Source organism: Triticum aestivum, chromosome 6A (genome assembly GCF_018294505.1).
Source record: "Triticum aestivum cultivar Chinese Spring chromosome 6A, IWGSC CS RefSeq v2.1, whole genome shotgun sequence".
Classification (NCBI taxonomy): Eukaryota; Viridiplantae; Streptophyta; class Magnoliopsida; order Poales; family Poaceae; genus Triticum; species Triticum aestivum.
The window spans coordinates 516,751,227-516,765,932 of NC_057809.1; the positions used below are offsets into that span (position 1 = coordinate 516,751,227).

The 14,706-nt window shown below is 46.3% G+C and overlaps 1 protein-coding gene across 1 annotated transcript in view; it reads right to left on the reverse strand.

Moving 5' to 3' along the window:
* The window catches only part of LOC123130872 (aspartyl protease family protein At5g10770), a 31,147-nt gene extending 20,159 nt beyond the window's left edge, over window positions 1-10,988 (reverse strand). The window contains exons 1-4 of the mRNA XM_044550663.1: window positions 10,963-10,988; window positions 7,553-7,571; window positions 6,566-6,622; window positions 2,764-2,971 (exon numbers count right to left, since the gene is read on the reverse strand). Of these exons, the coding sequence (XP_044406598.1) occupies window positions 2,764-2,971; window positions 6,566-6,622; window positions 7,553-7,571; window positions 10,963-10,988 (310 nt within the window). The remainder of the gene's footprint in view (window positions 1-2,763; window positions 2,972-6,565; window positions 6,623-7,552; window positions 7,572-10,962) is intronic.
* Between the last annotated feature and the right edge of the window lie 3,718 nt (window positions 10,989-14,706).

The following is a 14,706-nucleotide window of genomic DNA, read 5'->3' on the forward strand; positions in this document are numbered from 1 at the left end:
TTATTGTCAATTTGTCAGTTCTTTTGAGCTATCATGTGAAAATAAGGTCCTGTGAAAATAAGCTTCAGATAAGCTCCTATGAGAATAAGCTCCAGATAATAAGTCAGCTAGTAGTTTTCGGTGCTTGTTTTCCGGTTTATTTGTGGTATAGTCAGTGAAAAGTCTGTAATACCTTTGAACTATATTGTTGTTTTGATTAGATTCGACTTCCAAACACCACACCATGTTATTATATATCAAACAAAAGGATTGTTTGTTTCATGCAAAGGGATTGCACCTTGCCTATCATTTCTACAAGACAATTGAAGTTTTCCAACTTGACATTCAAAATTAGTGCACCTTGCATGTTCATTTCTACGACAACTAAAAATGAGAGATACATGGCATCTATCTCATATGAAATACAGCGTCCGGTTACAATGTTTTACATGCAAAGTAGAATGGGCAACAACATGGCGACTAGCCGAGTCAACCGGAAAGAATGAGATTGTGAAGCAAAACTCTTGGCCGACTCACATGTCCAGAAGCCACATCACTGCTGCTGCCATTGGCTCCGGTATTGCAGATAGAACATGTATGATCGCAAGTAGGTTTAGAGGGGATGATTAGACTACTTGACAAATTAAAACTTATCATTTTCGCAATTTTAGTTCTTCACAAATTTTAACAATTCTAACAAGTCTTGTCACACTCTACACATGCAAGTCTAAGATAGTAGGCAACAGAAAGTAAAGACTTTGCGTATGAACGTAAATGAGGGGTCGGAGAAAACCAAACACAATGAAGACACGGTGATTTTTCTCGTGGTTCTGATAGATGATGCTATCGTACATCCACGCTGATGGAGACTTTAACCTACGGAGGGTAATGACTGTGCGAGTCCACGGAGGGCTCCGCCCACAAAGGGTCCACGAAGAAGCAACCTTGTCTATGTCATCATGACTTAAACCCAAGGACTAGCCTCACTCCGGTAGATCTTTACACTAGGTGATCACCTTACCCTTACAAACTCCTTGGTTCAACTCCACAAGCTTGGAGGCTCCCAAGTGACACTTAACCAATCTAGGAGACAACACTCTCCAGAAGGTAATAGATGTTGTTGTTGATGATGGACTCCTTGCTCTTGTGCTTCAAAAGATAGTCCTCATTCCTCAACGCTCAATCACTCTAACAGATTTGGCTATGTAGTAGGAGAAGGATTGGAGTGGAAAGCAACTTAGCGAGGCTAGAAATCAAGGATAAAAGGTTGGAGTATAATCCCCTTAATTTCAATACAAGTGTAGGTGGTTCTCTCTCAGAAAATGAATATGGGAAGTTGTGGTTTCGTCCTCGTTGCTCTCTGAGAGTTGGTAGAATGGGTGGGGGTATATATATAGGCAGCACCAAAAACCTAACCGTTACACACCTTTATGCACTACTCGGTGAGACCGGATGAACACACTCGGTGAGACCGACTAATGCAAAAGGTTTGAACTTAGGCTTTTCAGTGAGACCAGATGAAACAACTCGGTGAGACCGATGGGTGATGACCTAATCACTTTTCACAATTCGGTGAGACCGATTGCAACCATTCGAATTTTTTGAGATGAGATCAATAGGCAACAGAAGGTTGACAAGTGCTCTTCGGTGGTACAAAGTTGGGTTTAGGCAGTGGCTATGTCTAGTGTTTCTCGGTAGGTCCGGATAGGAGTGGTTCGGTGGGACCGAGAATGACTTTAGGGTTTTGGATATAGCTAAATGTGAGAGTGTGGCTAAGGGTTTTGGAGCAATATCTCTAAGCACTTGAGCAGTTAGTCTATTATCAAAATCTCTTCCATTTTAGTAGTATTTTCTTTCCTATGGACTCAATGTGAACTTTGATCACTTAATTATAAATGTAGAGTGTAGAAGCTTTGCCAATGTTTTTCCATTGCATTTTAGGGGTCCACATTCATATCTATCGCCATACCTAATTGAACTTTCCTGAAATATTGTTTGAGTAGGCATTAGTTGAATGATGCATATGTTGTTATGCATTACCAAAACCACCCGAGGATTAGTTGCACTTTCAGTCTCCCTTTTTTAGTAATTGATGACAACATATAGATCAAGGCTTCGACATAAGTATAGTCATTGAATAACATCGTCGCTTTGAGAAGTATGTGATAAGCAAGGGCTACCCCTAAATTTGTGCAATATTGGAAATTTATGTTTGAATGAAAATGCACAATCGATTAGGGCCATGGGATAACTCTTCCATGGCACATATATCTTGGTGGAGTCCACAAAAGAATATGAATGGATACAATAAGCACTCATCACCAAGCACACATGTGAATGACCATAACATCAAGAATAAGCAAATGATAGCAGGAGTATGATAAGCAAACAAAGTACGGTCACACACGACATAAGATTTACAACCAAAGAAAATCACTGTATCTCAAAAACCAAAGCAAATAAAAAGCAAAATAATACAGTCTCTCGCTGAAATCCCTAACAATCAATATCACTCTCCCTCTTTGGCAACAAGTTACTAAAAAACTCGAATTATCTAGAGTGAAGCGTCGCTCTGGGCTCGATCCACGACAGCTGGTGATGAAGCAGTCCTCTAGCTAGCAGCACCGGTGTGAGTCAATGGAGTGGAGAGAAGTTCGTCTGCAAATGCTTCTGAGGAAGTCTGTTGAACTAGTGGGGTAGATACTGGGGGTTCCATAAAAGTGGTCGGGGCAACTATGGAAGCATATCTAGGTTGTGTCTGGTATTGTGTGGTCATCTGCTCACCAGAATCACTCATATGTGCCTCAACATCTGCCTTAAGCTTCTCCAAATTGGTGGCCATCCCTGTCACCTTGACATCAAGAGAACTGAACTTAGTTTTCATGATCCACTCTAATCTCTCCTGCTTCTTCACAAGGTTATGAAAGCCTTGCTCGGTCCTCTGGGTAGCTAGGAGTAGATATGTCATCTGGTCACTCTTGGTCTTGAGCAACTCAACTGTAGAAGTATTACGCTGCACAAGTATAGGTGATTGTAACAGTTTTCGAGGGTAGAGTATTCAACCCAAATTTATTGATTTGACACAAGGGGTAAGGGAGTCCTGGATTATGGGGTCCTCGGGTGTCCGGGCTGTGTAGCATGGGCCGGACTGATGGGCCATGAAGATACAAGATAGAAGGCCTTCCCCCGTGTCCGGATGGGACTCTCCATTGCGTGGATGGCAAGCTCGACGACCGGATGTGTAGTTTCCTTTCTCTGTAAACCGACTCTGTACAACCCTAGGCCCCTCCGGTGTCTATATAAACCGGAGGGTTTAGTCCATAGAGGCTATCACAAATCACATAGGCTAGACATATAAGGTTTAGCCATTACGATCTCGAGGTAGATCAACTCTTGTAACCCCTATACTCATCAAATACAATCAAGTAGGACGTAGGGTTTTACCTCCATTAAGAGGGCCTAAACCTGGGTAAACATCGTGTCACCCTTGTCTCATGTTTCCTTCGATCCTCAGACGCACAAATCGGGACCCCCTACCCGAGATCAGCTGGTTTTGACAATGACATTGGTGCTTTCATTGAGAGTTCCACTGTGCCGTCGACGGTAGGATCGATGGCTCGCCTCGTCATTGACGATAACATCACCTCGGGAGAAACCCTAGCTCCGGGACATCTCCTCCAGCTCGGCGGTTTCACCATGGGCGCCCATACGGCCTTTAAGCCAAGGGCGGCCCTCGAAATCGCTAAACATCGTCTTCAGGTCGGCCTCAAACACCCCAAAAAGATGGATCCAACAGATATTTCGTCTTTAAACGAACTACTTGATCGCATCGCCGCCCTGGGAGTAGCAATAGACTACGATTGGATTGGGCTTAAACTTGATCAGAGGGAAATCAGGTCCCCGCCGATCACCCATATGGTAGCGGTCGTGGAAGAACAGGCCGATGATACTTCTCCCCCCAAGTTGAGAACAAGCTATGTTCGAATTTCCGAGTCACACGAGCCGGATACCCATCTTCAGGAAGAGACCTCATGTCCTCCAAACATAGAACCCGGCGTTGAGCCCGAAGACCGCCAGGACGCTCCAGACCCTGGACCGGTGACCTCGCGGATTCTTCAAATTCCGGATGCGATAAGGGGTCATGATTTGGATTTCAGTCTGCCCACCTACCACATACAATATTCCCCAAACAACTCAGGTCCTCCAGATGTATGCGACCTAATTTACGTGCGGCAGCAACCTGAGGAAATAGTCCACCACTTTTGGGCTAGATTCCTCCTTGTTAAAGACAAGATCACGGACTGCGGTGACGATGACGCGATTTCGATATTTCGCTACAATTGCATGGATGAGGGAATCCTTAACGCCCTCAACCGCCGCCGCATACCGAACTCTTCAGATCTGGCACACATCGTCTAGAAGTTTAGTGCAATGGAAAGCACCTGGAAGGCACAAACAACCCGGTGGGATCCTCCGGCCTTCAATCAGCCCACCAGACGGACAAAAAGGATGCATCCCTATGGGGTACCCTATCATCCCATGGACAAAAAAGTGAAGCCCTTTACGGGACACAGAACTATCCTTGACGGCCTGCTCGATAAACCTTGCCAGATACACACAACGTTGAATACCAAACCAACACACAGCCTTCGGGCATGTTGGGTACTCCGGCAGGTGGCTAAGAGCGGTGAGGCCATCCTCACCAGCATTTCTCAAGAGAGGCACTCTTCGGAAAACGCCAATCTCAATGTTTTTATGGTCTTTGAGACCTTTTCTTCCAACAAACGGCGCAAGAGGGCGCTGCGCGACCTTGCCGAAGTCAACCAGGTAGTAGCAGTAAATCCTTGGAATGACATGGCGATAACCTTCACTGACGATGACGAGCCAAGGGCCAGATCAGTCCGAGCACCAGCCACTTTGGTCTTAAACCCAATAGTAGATGGCTTTCGGCTCACAAAAGTACTCAGGGACGGTGGCAGCGGATTAAACCTCATCTATGAAGACACACTCCAAAAAATGCAGATGGACAAAAGTCGCATTGAGCAAAGCGGCACCACTTTTTGAGGCATCATCCCCAGTTGAGAAGCAATAAGCTCGGGGAGGATCAAACTCGACGTCGTATTCGGCACGCTAGAAAACTATAGGTCCGAAGAGTTGCTCTTCCACATGGCACCTTTCCACAGCGGATATCACGCCCTGTTAGGGCGAGAAGCATTCATCTGCTTTCAAGCTATACCCCATTATGGGTACATGAAGCTCAAAATGCTAGGGGCCAACGGAGTTATCACTATCACCAGTGATCCGGATATAACACTCCGCGCCGAAAACAAAACCGCATCACTAGCCCTCGAGGCGCTATCCGAGGCCCTAGCGGCCGAGGAACTGCCTACTCTGTGCTCTACAGTGGACAAGGATGATGTAATCCTCGACAAGAGGCCCAAATCCACTTCCTTTAAACCAGCAGACAAAATAGTCAAATTTCAAGTGTACCCAACGGATCCTAATAAAACTACAGCCATTGGAGCACAGCTGGATCCAACAATTGACGCCGCTTTAAGAGCGTTTTTGCGCGAAAATTGGAACATCTTTGCCTGGCATCCTTCGGATATGCCAGGAATCCCACGCAGATTGGCCGAACACAGCCTCAATAGAATTAAGGGCTTTAAACCAGTCAAGCAAATGCTGTGGCACTTTTCCGAACCCAAGCGACGAGCCATGGGGGAAGAGCTAGCCAAACTACTTGAAGCCGGATTCATTAGAGAGATCAAACACCCGGACTGGCTAGCAAACCTGGTCATGGTGTCAAAGAAGGATAAGTCCTGGTGCCTCTGTGTTGATTTCAAAGACCTAAACAAGGCTTGCCCTAAGGACCCCTTCCCACTACCCCACATTGACCAAATCATTGATGCAACCGCAGGGCACGACTCATTGTGCTTCCTCGATGCATAGTCCGGATACCATCAAATTAAGATGAAGGAATCCGATCCGGCCGCGACGACATTCATCACTCCATATGGGCCTTTTTGCTTTAATACTATGCCTTTCGGGCTCAAAAACGTCGGCGCCACCTACCAACGCATGATACAAACATGCCTGGAAAAATAAATTGGCAAGACGGTGGAGGCATATGTAGATGATGTAGTCATCAAAACCAAACATGTCGAATCATTGGTGGACGATTTGCGCCTCACATTCGAGAACCTCCGAACATACGACATACGGCTCAATCCGGAAAAATGTGTTTTTCGGCATCCCGACCGGAAAACTGCTTTGGTTTATTGTTTCCAATAGAGGAATCGAAGCAAATCCGGCCAAAATCTGAGCCTTGTCGCAATTGGCGACACCAATAGACCTAAAGCAGGTCCAAAGACTACCTGGGTGTGTGGCAGCCCTGAGCCGCTTTATCTCCAGACTGGGAGAAAAGGCACTACCACTTTATCGTCTGCTCCGATGTACCGGTCACTTCGAGTGGACGGATGCGGCGACGGCCGGGTTGGAAGAAATAAAAACTTTGTTAGCAAGCAACCCAATCCTGGCCGCACCAAACGTCGGTGAACCCATGCTTCTGTACATATCAGCAACTCACCAAGTAGTGAGCGTTGTGCTCGTGGTCGAACGAGAGGAAGAGGGACACAAATTCCCACTCCAAAAACCAGTATATTACGTATCGGGGGTCCTTACACCATGCAAATCCTGATACCCGCACTATCAAAAGATAGCGTATGCGGTCTTCATGGCATCTCGAAAGCTGTGACACTACTTTCAAGAGTGCTCGATCACGGTGGCCTCTGAAGCATCACTCAATGATACCATAAACAACTGAGACGCCATCGTTCGCGTTGCCAAATGGGCTATAGAGATCCTACCATTCGAAATAACATACAAGCCACACCGAGCTATTAAATCTCAGGTGTTGGCTGACTTCGTCGCCGAATGGACAGAAGCCGAACTCCCTAAAGAATACAACACATACTCCAATTGGGTGATGTACTTCGACGACTCCAAGATGTTAGCCGGACTGGGGGCTGGTGTCATCCTAATATCCCCTACAGGGGACACAGTCTGTTATGTATTACAAATCATGTATACGGATTCCAATAATGCTGCCGAGTATGAAGTGCTCCTGCATGGACTCCGGATGGTTGTTTCTATGGGCATACAATGGCTCGAAGTCCGGGGGGATATGAACCTCGCGATATCCCAAATAAATGGAGAATTCGACACAAAGGATCTAAACATGGCGGCCTACCGCAATGCCATACTTAGAACATCCACTCGATTTGAGGGTCTCGAGTTTCATCATGTGGCTTGAGATAGTAATCAGGAAGCAGACATCCTTGCTTGTCTGGGCGCTAAACGCGACCCCGTCCCGCCTAACACCTTTTTGGAGAGGCTTTTCAAACCATCTGTGGTATGGCAGGACGAGAGCGGAAATAACAGTCCGACGTCGATCATACCCCCGGACGCCGAACATGATTCGGATACCATCGGGGGCTCGAGCACCGAGCCAACACCTTCCGCTCATGTAATCATGGCAGTTATTGCTCCATGGACCGAACCCTTCTTGGCCTACCTTAATAGGTAGGAGCTCCCTGATGATCAGAACGAGGCCCGTCGCATAGTCCGACGCTCTAAGGCCTATAAAGTCTATGAGGGAGAGCTCTACAAGAAAAGCACCACCGGAGTCCTTCAAAGATGTATCTCCGAAGAGGAGGGGCGGCAGCTCTTGGCCGAAATACATGCTGGCCTCGGTGGCCATCACGCCGCAGCCTAGGTCCTAGTAAGTAAAGCCTTTTGTAAAGGCTTCTTCTGTCCCACAGCCCGAGCAGATGCACATGCCCTTGTTCAGCACTGTGTAGGATGCCAGCTCTTCGCCAATCAAAGCCATATGCCGCCCACTGCCCTCAGAACAGTCCCCATTACCTGGCCTTTCGCGGTCTAGGGGCTAGACATGGTCAGACCCCTTAAAGGGGGAAGCCATAAGAAAAAGTATCTGCTGGTTATGGTGGATAAATTCACCAAGTGGATAGAGGCCAAACCGGTAAAAACGGCCGAAGTCAGACCGGCGATCGATTTTATATCCAGTGTTGTACACCGTTATGGCGTCCTGCACAATATCATTATTGACAATGGTTCTAACTTTACAGCCGACGAGGTGAAAACTTGGTGTGCTGATTCGGGCATTAAGCTCGACTACGCCTTTGTTTATCACCCTCAAACAAACAGTTAGGTCGAATGGGATAATGGCTTGATAATGAGCGGCATCAAACCCAGACTAGTGCGATCCCTACGGGAATCAGATAAGCACTGGGTTGAGGAACTCGATTTCATATTCTGGGGACTGCAGACCATGCCCAATCGCACGACTGGACACACACCCTTCTTTATGGTGTACGACGCAGAGGCTGTCTTGCCTTGCGACATTATTCATTACTCACCTCAACTGTGCATGTATGAAGAGAGAGAAGCCAAGCTCGATCGTCAGGAGGATCTAGATGGCCTGGAGGAGGAGCGCGATGTTGTGAAGGCACGTTCCGCATTCTATCAACAACAGGCTCGGAGATATCAAAGCAGAGAAGTGCAGGCAAAGACTTATAATGTCGGTGAGCTTGTTCTACGCCTAGCAGAGAAGAAAAAGGACAAGCTCAAACCCAAATGGGAGGGTTCCTTCATTATAAATGAAGTTCTCACTGGAGGAGCCTATCACCTTCGCAATGCATCGGATAATCGCTTAGAGCCGAACCCATGGAATGCTGCTCGGCTCCGAAGATTCTACGCCTAAGTCCGGACATATACCTTTGTTGTTCCTTTTTATCCTTTTCAAATTTTCCTTTTTCTTGGTTTTATACGATTTCTAACCTGTGTTCGGGTAAACCACACACTCGCGGGGTATACATCCTTAAATGTACACACCCCACCACAACTAGGGGCTTCTCTCAATAGAAGCTTATTATTATTTTGAGCATAGATCTCACCTTATATATGTGTCGTCTGCTCATATACGTCCTTTCTTCGCCATTATATGCACCTCTATGAATTAAGTTTTTGCCAAGCTGGGTTGCCTGGCTCCTGTGCTTATGCCCTACGTTCCCACTTGTTCGGCTAGGGCATAAAGGGAGCACCTCTGTGATTGTTACAACCGGGTTATCCGGACATGTACCTCAGACGGGTGAAGCCGAAAGCTAGCGTTCTTAAGAGAATAATTGGTCAGCGGACAAACGACAAATTTCCTTCATTGCAATATAAAACTCCCAAAATATAAAGCTTCCTGTTATTTTTTAGCATCATAGCTTAGGCATGCATAAAAAACGCATGATGACCCAGGGAGAGGAACCCTTAACGAAACTATTCTCTCTGGAAGATGTTTCTTACGTTAAAAAGTAACATAACATAACTCCCCGAATACAGTTTGTCTGTTCAATCACCATGACAGGATTGCCTGGTTTCCGAACATACTTTGTGTTTACCACAGGTATAGTATTCAGAAACACTCCAACCCTTGGTATTTGGAGGTTGAAGCGGAAGGTCTGCCATGACAATTTTTTCAAGTTCGGCCGGAGATAATTTTGGTGATAAAATGCATTGTTACATGGAATCAAACGCCTACTCTTTATCTATACCATCTATAAGGCTGTCTAGTTTACAGTCCTATTGGGAAAATTTGGCGGCTATCTTTACTTCGTCGTACACCAAGCTAACCAGAATTTCTTATCCGTCTGGTCCCTGGGGTCCGACCTGGGCCATACGATTCGGATCAAGTCCGGTATACCGCATTTTCACCATGGCCCAGGCTTCTCGTGCACCTTCTCGACATGCTGATGCCTTCCATAGTTCAAAGCGGTGTCGATCTCCCATGAATAAATTCACGAGCTCCTCCATAATTTCTGGACAAGAATCAGATGGCCACAAAGCCTTAGCCATGTTCCTCATGGCTTTCCAAGCTCGCTCGTGCACTTGGGATAGCTCTTGCAGCAAATCGCCTTGAAATCCGGACGCTTCTCCCTCGGGCCGCTCGGTTAGCAAACCTACAAGAACAATTTCATAAAACTTTCCATCAGGGGACCATATAAAAGTCAGGATAAAGGACATACTGAATATGCCGCCTTTCAGTTTTCTGTTCTCCTTCAAGGCATCCGACAGTTGGGCTCGTACGTCCTTTAGCTCTTTGGCTTGATTGATGTTTGCATCTTGTAATTTGTTCTTCTCATCAATGGTCCATGTTAATACACGTTGACCAATGGCTTCTTGCCCTTCGACATGTTGTTTGTCCGCCTAAGCAACCCTTAGCTTCTCCTCCGACTGCTCTATCGATCCTGCTGCTGAAAACAAAACAATGCATATTTAAAACTCATTGTTGGCGCAAAATTGCATTTTTCGGACACAGTTGTGCTTACCATCAGGTGCCTTTTTGGAATTCTTCAAATTTTCTAGTTCGGCGGTGACAACAATTAGCTTGGTCCGATATTCTTCAAGCTCCTTGGACAATGTGTTATTCTTCTCCGTGAGTACCTGATGACATAACGACCCTTAAATCAGTTGGGCCAACTGCTTCAAGTTTCGGGGGCTACTGGCATACGACCATGCAAAATTGTGTCAAAGTTTACCTGTATTTTCGTTAAGAACAGCTGCATAACTCCGACAAGGCCGTCTCCAGCGGCTCGGATACAAGCATCTATCGAACTCAGTGCCGCGAGTTCTTGTTCGGACAAGGCTGGAGCACACATAGCTTCCTTCAAGTGACGGTGATTCATCACACTCTCCACTTCGGAATTCATGACCGACACGTCATCCGAATCCTCTTAAGGAGGTGGGACAGGCGCGGCATTTTCTTGCGTCCTAATCGGTGAGTTCGGCATCGAATTAGTGGGCATTTGGCTAATTGGGCGTTTTCCCACCGTTTATCGCGTACTCCTCCTAAAAATAAAAAGGGGGAGACTCTTAACAATCCAGACTCATGCCTAGGCATGCATTAAGTATACATACCTCTTGGAAGACTGTGAAGTCTCCATGGTACTCCCGGTCCCTTTCCGTTTTGAATGACGACCTTGTGTTGGGGCCGCCCTCGAGGAGACATGGTCCATGGAGCGCCGATCCTGTTAAAGATCCAGATCAGTACAATGGATAAGGGTATAGATGGGGACCTCTTCTTAAGAAACCTTTGGATACTCACAATGCAGAATGGGTAAAGGCGAGGGTAGTCGGTGATGATAGCCACTTCCGAACCATCAAGGCTCGCCTGATAGATTACCCCATCGTCAAATTCTATATATATATATATATATATATATATATATATATATATATATGGATCCTCGCAAAAGCCAGGATCTTTGTCGCGATTATGATCCTCCGGCTGGGGAGCAGGACAGTGGACGTCCTTGATCCTCCTCCTCCATGACTAGTTGGTGGTAGCAAAAAGTACATTCGATTAGTGTCTGTAATGCAGTAAAATAAGCACAGACGAATCAAAATCTTACCCATTCGACAGGGGTGTACATGGAATAGGCCTCCCGATAGTTTAACCGGAGGAAGTCTTCTTTTTTACCTTGTACAGATTGGCCAAAATTGAATCTAGTTCGGCTGGGGTATCCAGACCCTACCATCTGTAACGGGATGCGTCGTCTTCTCCGTTGTAACGCCATAAAGGAGTTACTCTAGATTGCAGAGGCTGCACACATCTCTTTATTGCGATCGCCATGACTTCTACTATTGAGTGTTCAAAATGGGCCAGCAGCCTGACCTTGCTGACCAACCTTTGTATCTCCGCACTGTCCTCTTCTTTGGGACTTCGGGGATGCCAGTTGAGGCGCTTCTTTAGAGGAGCACTGGAAAATTCAGGGAGACCGCTGATGTCGCTTGAAGCTACGTCGATTTTTCCCCCAAAGAGGAACGGATAATGCAGCACAACGGCGGTAGGTATTTCCCTCAGATATGGAACCAAGGTTATCGAACAAGTAGGAGAACCAAGCAACACAACGTAAACAGCCCCTACACACAAATAACAACACCTCGCAACCTGACATGTTAAAGGGGTTGTCAATCCCTTTTGGGTAACGACGCCAAAAATGGTGCGTGGACGGGAGAAAGTTGTGATAGATTGAATAAATAGATCGCAAATAAAATAAAGTGCAGCAAAGTATTTTTTGGTTTTTGGTTTAATAGATCTGAAAATAAAAGCAAGAGAAAAATAGATTGCAAAGGCAAATAATATGAGAAAGAGACCCCGGGGCTGTAGGTTTCACTAGTGGCTTCTCTCGAGAAAAATAGCAAGAGGTGGGTGAACAAATTACTATTGGGCAATTGATAGAACCCCAAATAATTATGACGATATCCAGGCAATGATCATTACATAGGCATCACGTCCAAGATTAGTAGACTGACTCCTGCCTGCATCCACTACTGCAGGATGCTGCTAACGCGACACTACGATCAGAGACCCTTCGACAAAACTGTGTGCGATGCCATAATCGCAAATGATGGTGTAAAAAACCCATCAAAAAGGTGCAAAATGTTTGCGATGGAGGATGCATCAAACACGGTTCAGATTTTAGTTGCGTGTGCGATGCAGGGCATGCGGTTCAGCTCAATTAACTGTTTGCAATGAGGAGGAACAAAAGAAACGGGAAGCCAGATGAAGGTGTGTGCGATATACAACATATGGTTCACTCAGATGAAATGTTTGTGATTAGGCAACATAAAAGAAACGGGCAGCCAGATGAAGGCGTGTGCGATATACGGCATGCGGTTCACTCGGATGAACTGTTTGCGTTGAGGCAAGATAAGAGAAATGGTTCAATATAACAAGATGTTCGTGATATGCCGCAAACAGGTCTGTAATCAGAAATGTGTATGAATACCGATAATAACAGAAATGGTTCCCTAGTCTGGTACATGTTCATCTGATCATCATCTCCTTCTTGTGCTAGCTCGATGTTCCTTCTATGCTAAGTTTCTATTAATTGATAGCATTTTATGAACACGCAACCGTTTCCCGCCATTTCCTCACCTGTTTCCCGCCACCCAGCGATATTGCGCATAGGTGGTGCGCGACGCATAGAGGCGACAAGCGTAGCCTGTAGCACAACCACCTTTTCCAAGCATGCCAACCCACCAAAGTGTCGCCTCTGCCATCAACCTCGTCGACGAGGAAAACGAGCAGGCGCCACGGCCCGTCGAGGACGAGGCACTCCCCAGCAACGCGATAGACGATGTCGTGACGTGCGTCATCGCCAGGGTTGAGCAGACCTTCAGCGAATGGCGCTTGAGCGCCGCGGATCAAGATAGGCATGTCTGCGCCGATAGGTTGCAGCTCGCCGCACAACATGATCAATGGCGCGCCACAGAGCAAGCTAGGCGCGTCCGCGCCGATAGGCTGCGGCTTGCTGCACGGCGAGACCGTTGGAGCGCCGCAGAGCAAGAGGCGCGGCGCGCCGCACAGCAAGAGCGGATCCATCGGCGCTTGCCTGCTATCGACACGGCGTCGCAGCTGGGTACACGTCCGGTCAGTACCCCCATTCCTCTCTAGGAGTAGGCAGAGGCCCTCAGCGTCGTACTTGCACCAGAGGCAGGCCGCGCCATATTTGTACCGGACGCCCGCCACGCCGTACTTGCACTGTACGCCCGCCGCGCCGTTCGCATGGGTGCCGCCGTTCACCTTGTCCGCGTCCGCTGGATGCCAACGCGCTGGTCCGTAGGCTCGACCGCCTCCTTGGCCCAGGTGTCCACCTGGGCGCAGTAGAGGAACATGGCCATCGCATCCTTGAGCTGGTGATCTCCGATGAAATAGCCAACTTGGAGCTCAAGATTGCGCTCCAGATGTACCGCGAACGTGTCGACGGCTTGGACGAACGCCTGCACGAGTTCAGGCAGACACTACTAGGAAAAGGCCTACTAATGGCGCACTACTGGTGCGCCATTAGTAGCACGCCACTAGTATTTTTTACTAATGGCGCACCACTGGTGCGCCATTAGTATACCACATACTAATGGCGCACCAGTAGTGCGCCATTAGTATGCCTAGAGGTGCGCCATTACTATCTGACTTAGTAATGGCGCACCGCATAGAAGTGCGCCATTAGTAATAATTTTTTATTTTTTTTCATTTTTTTAAAATTCAAATTTTTTTTCATTTTTTTAAAAATTTCAAATTTATTTATTTTCTTAATCTCAGGTCACTATGGCTTAATCTCGGGTCAAATCACACTTTGTGGTCAAACTTCCCGAAAGGTCACCCATCCTCACACTACTCCAACCCAAGTTCTATCCAACCCCAGCACCACCTCACTTCACAGGCACTTGTTGATATATCTATCATATCAATCTTATTAAACCTTGTTGATGTCTAGGACTTTGTTCATGTTCATGAGTATGATGAAATTTTGAAAATATATTTCAAACTTCCCGATCATATTACGTATCATATTTTGAAAAATAATTCTAATTTTTTTTCAAAACCAATTTTTTCCTTTTACTAGTGGCGCACCTAGCATACGGTGCGCCACTAGTAAGTTTGAAATTTTTTGAATTTTTTTGCCTCCGGATCTTAGAAGCCCTGTAACTTTTTTTCTGTTAGTTTTTCTGTTAATTTTTTGAATGTTTAACGGGATTTTGAAATGTTTAACTTTTTTTCTATTAAATTCGGATGTAACGTTTTGAGTAGATGATTTTTCATATAAAAAACTTTTTCATCCGAGTTTGTACGCAAAAGTTATGCCCACTTTTACAAAT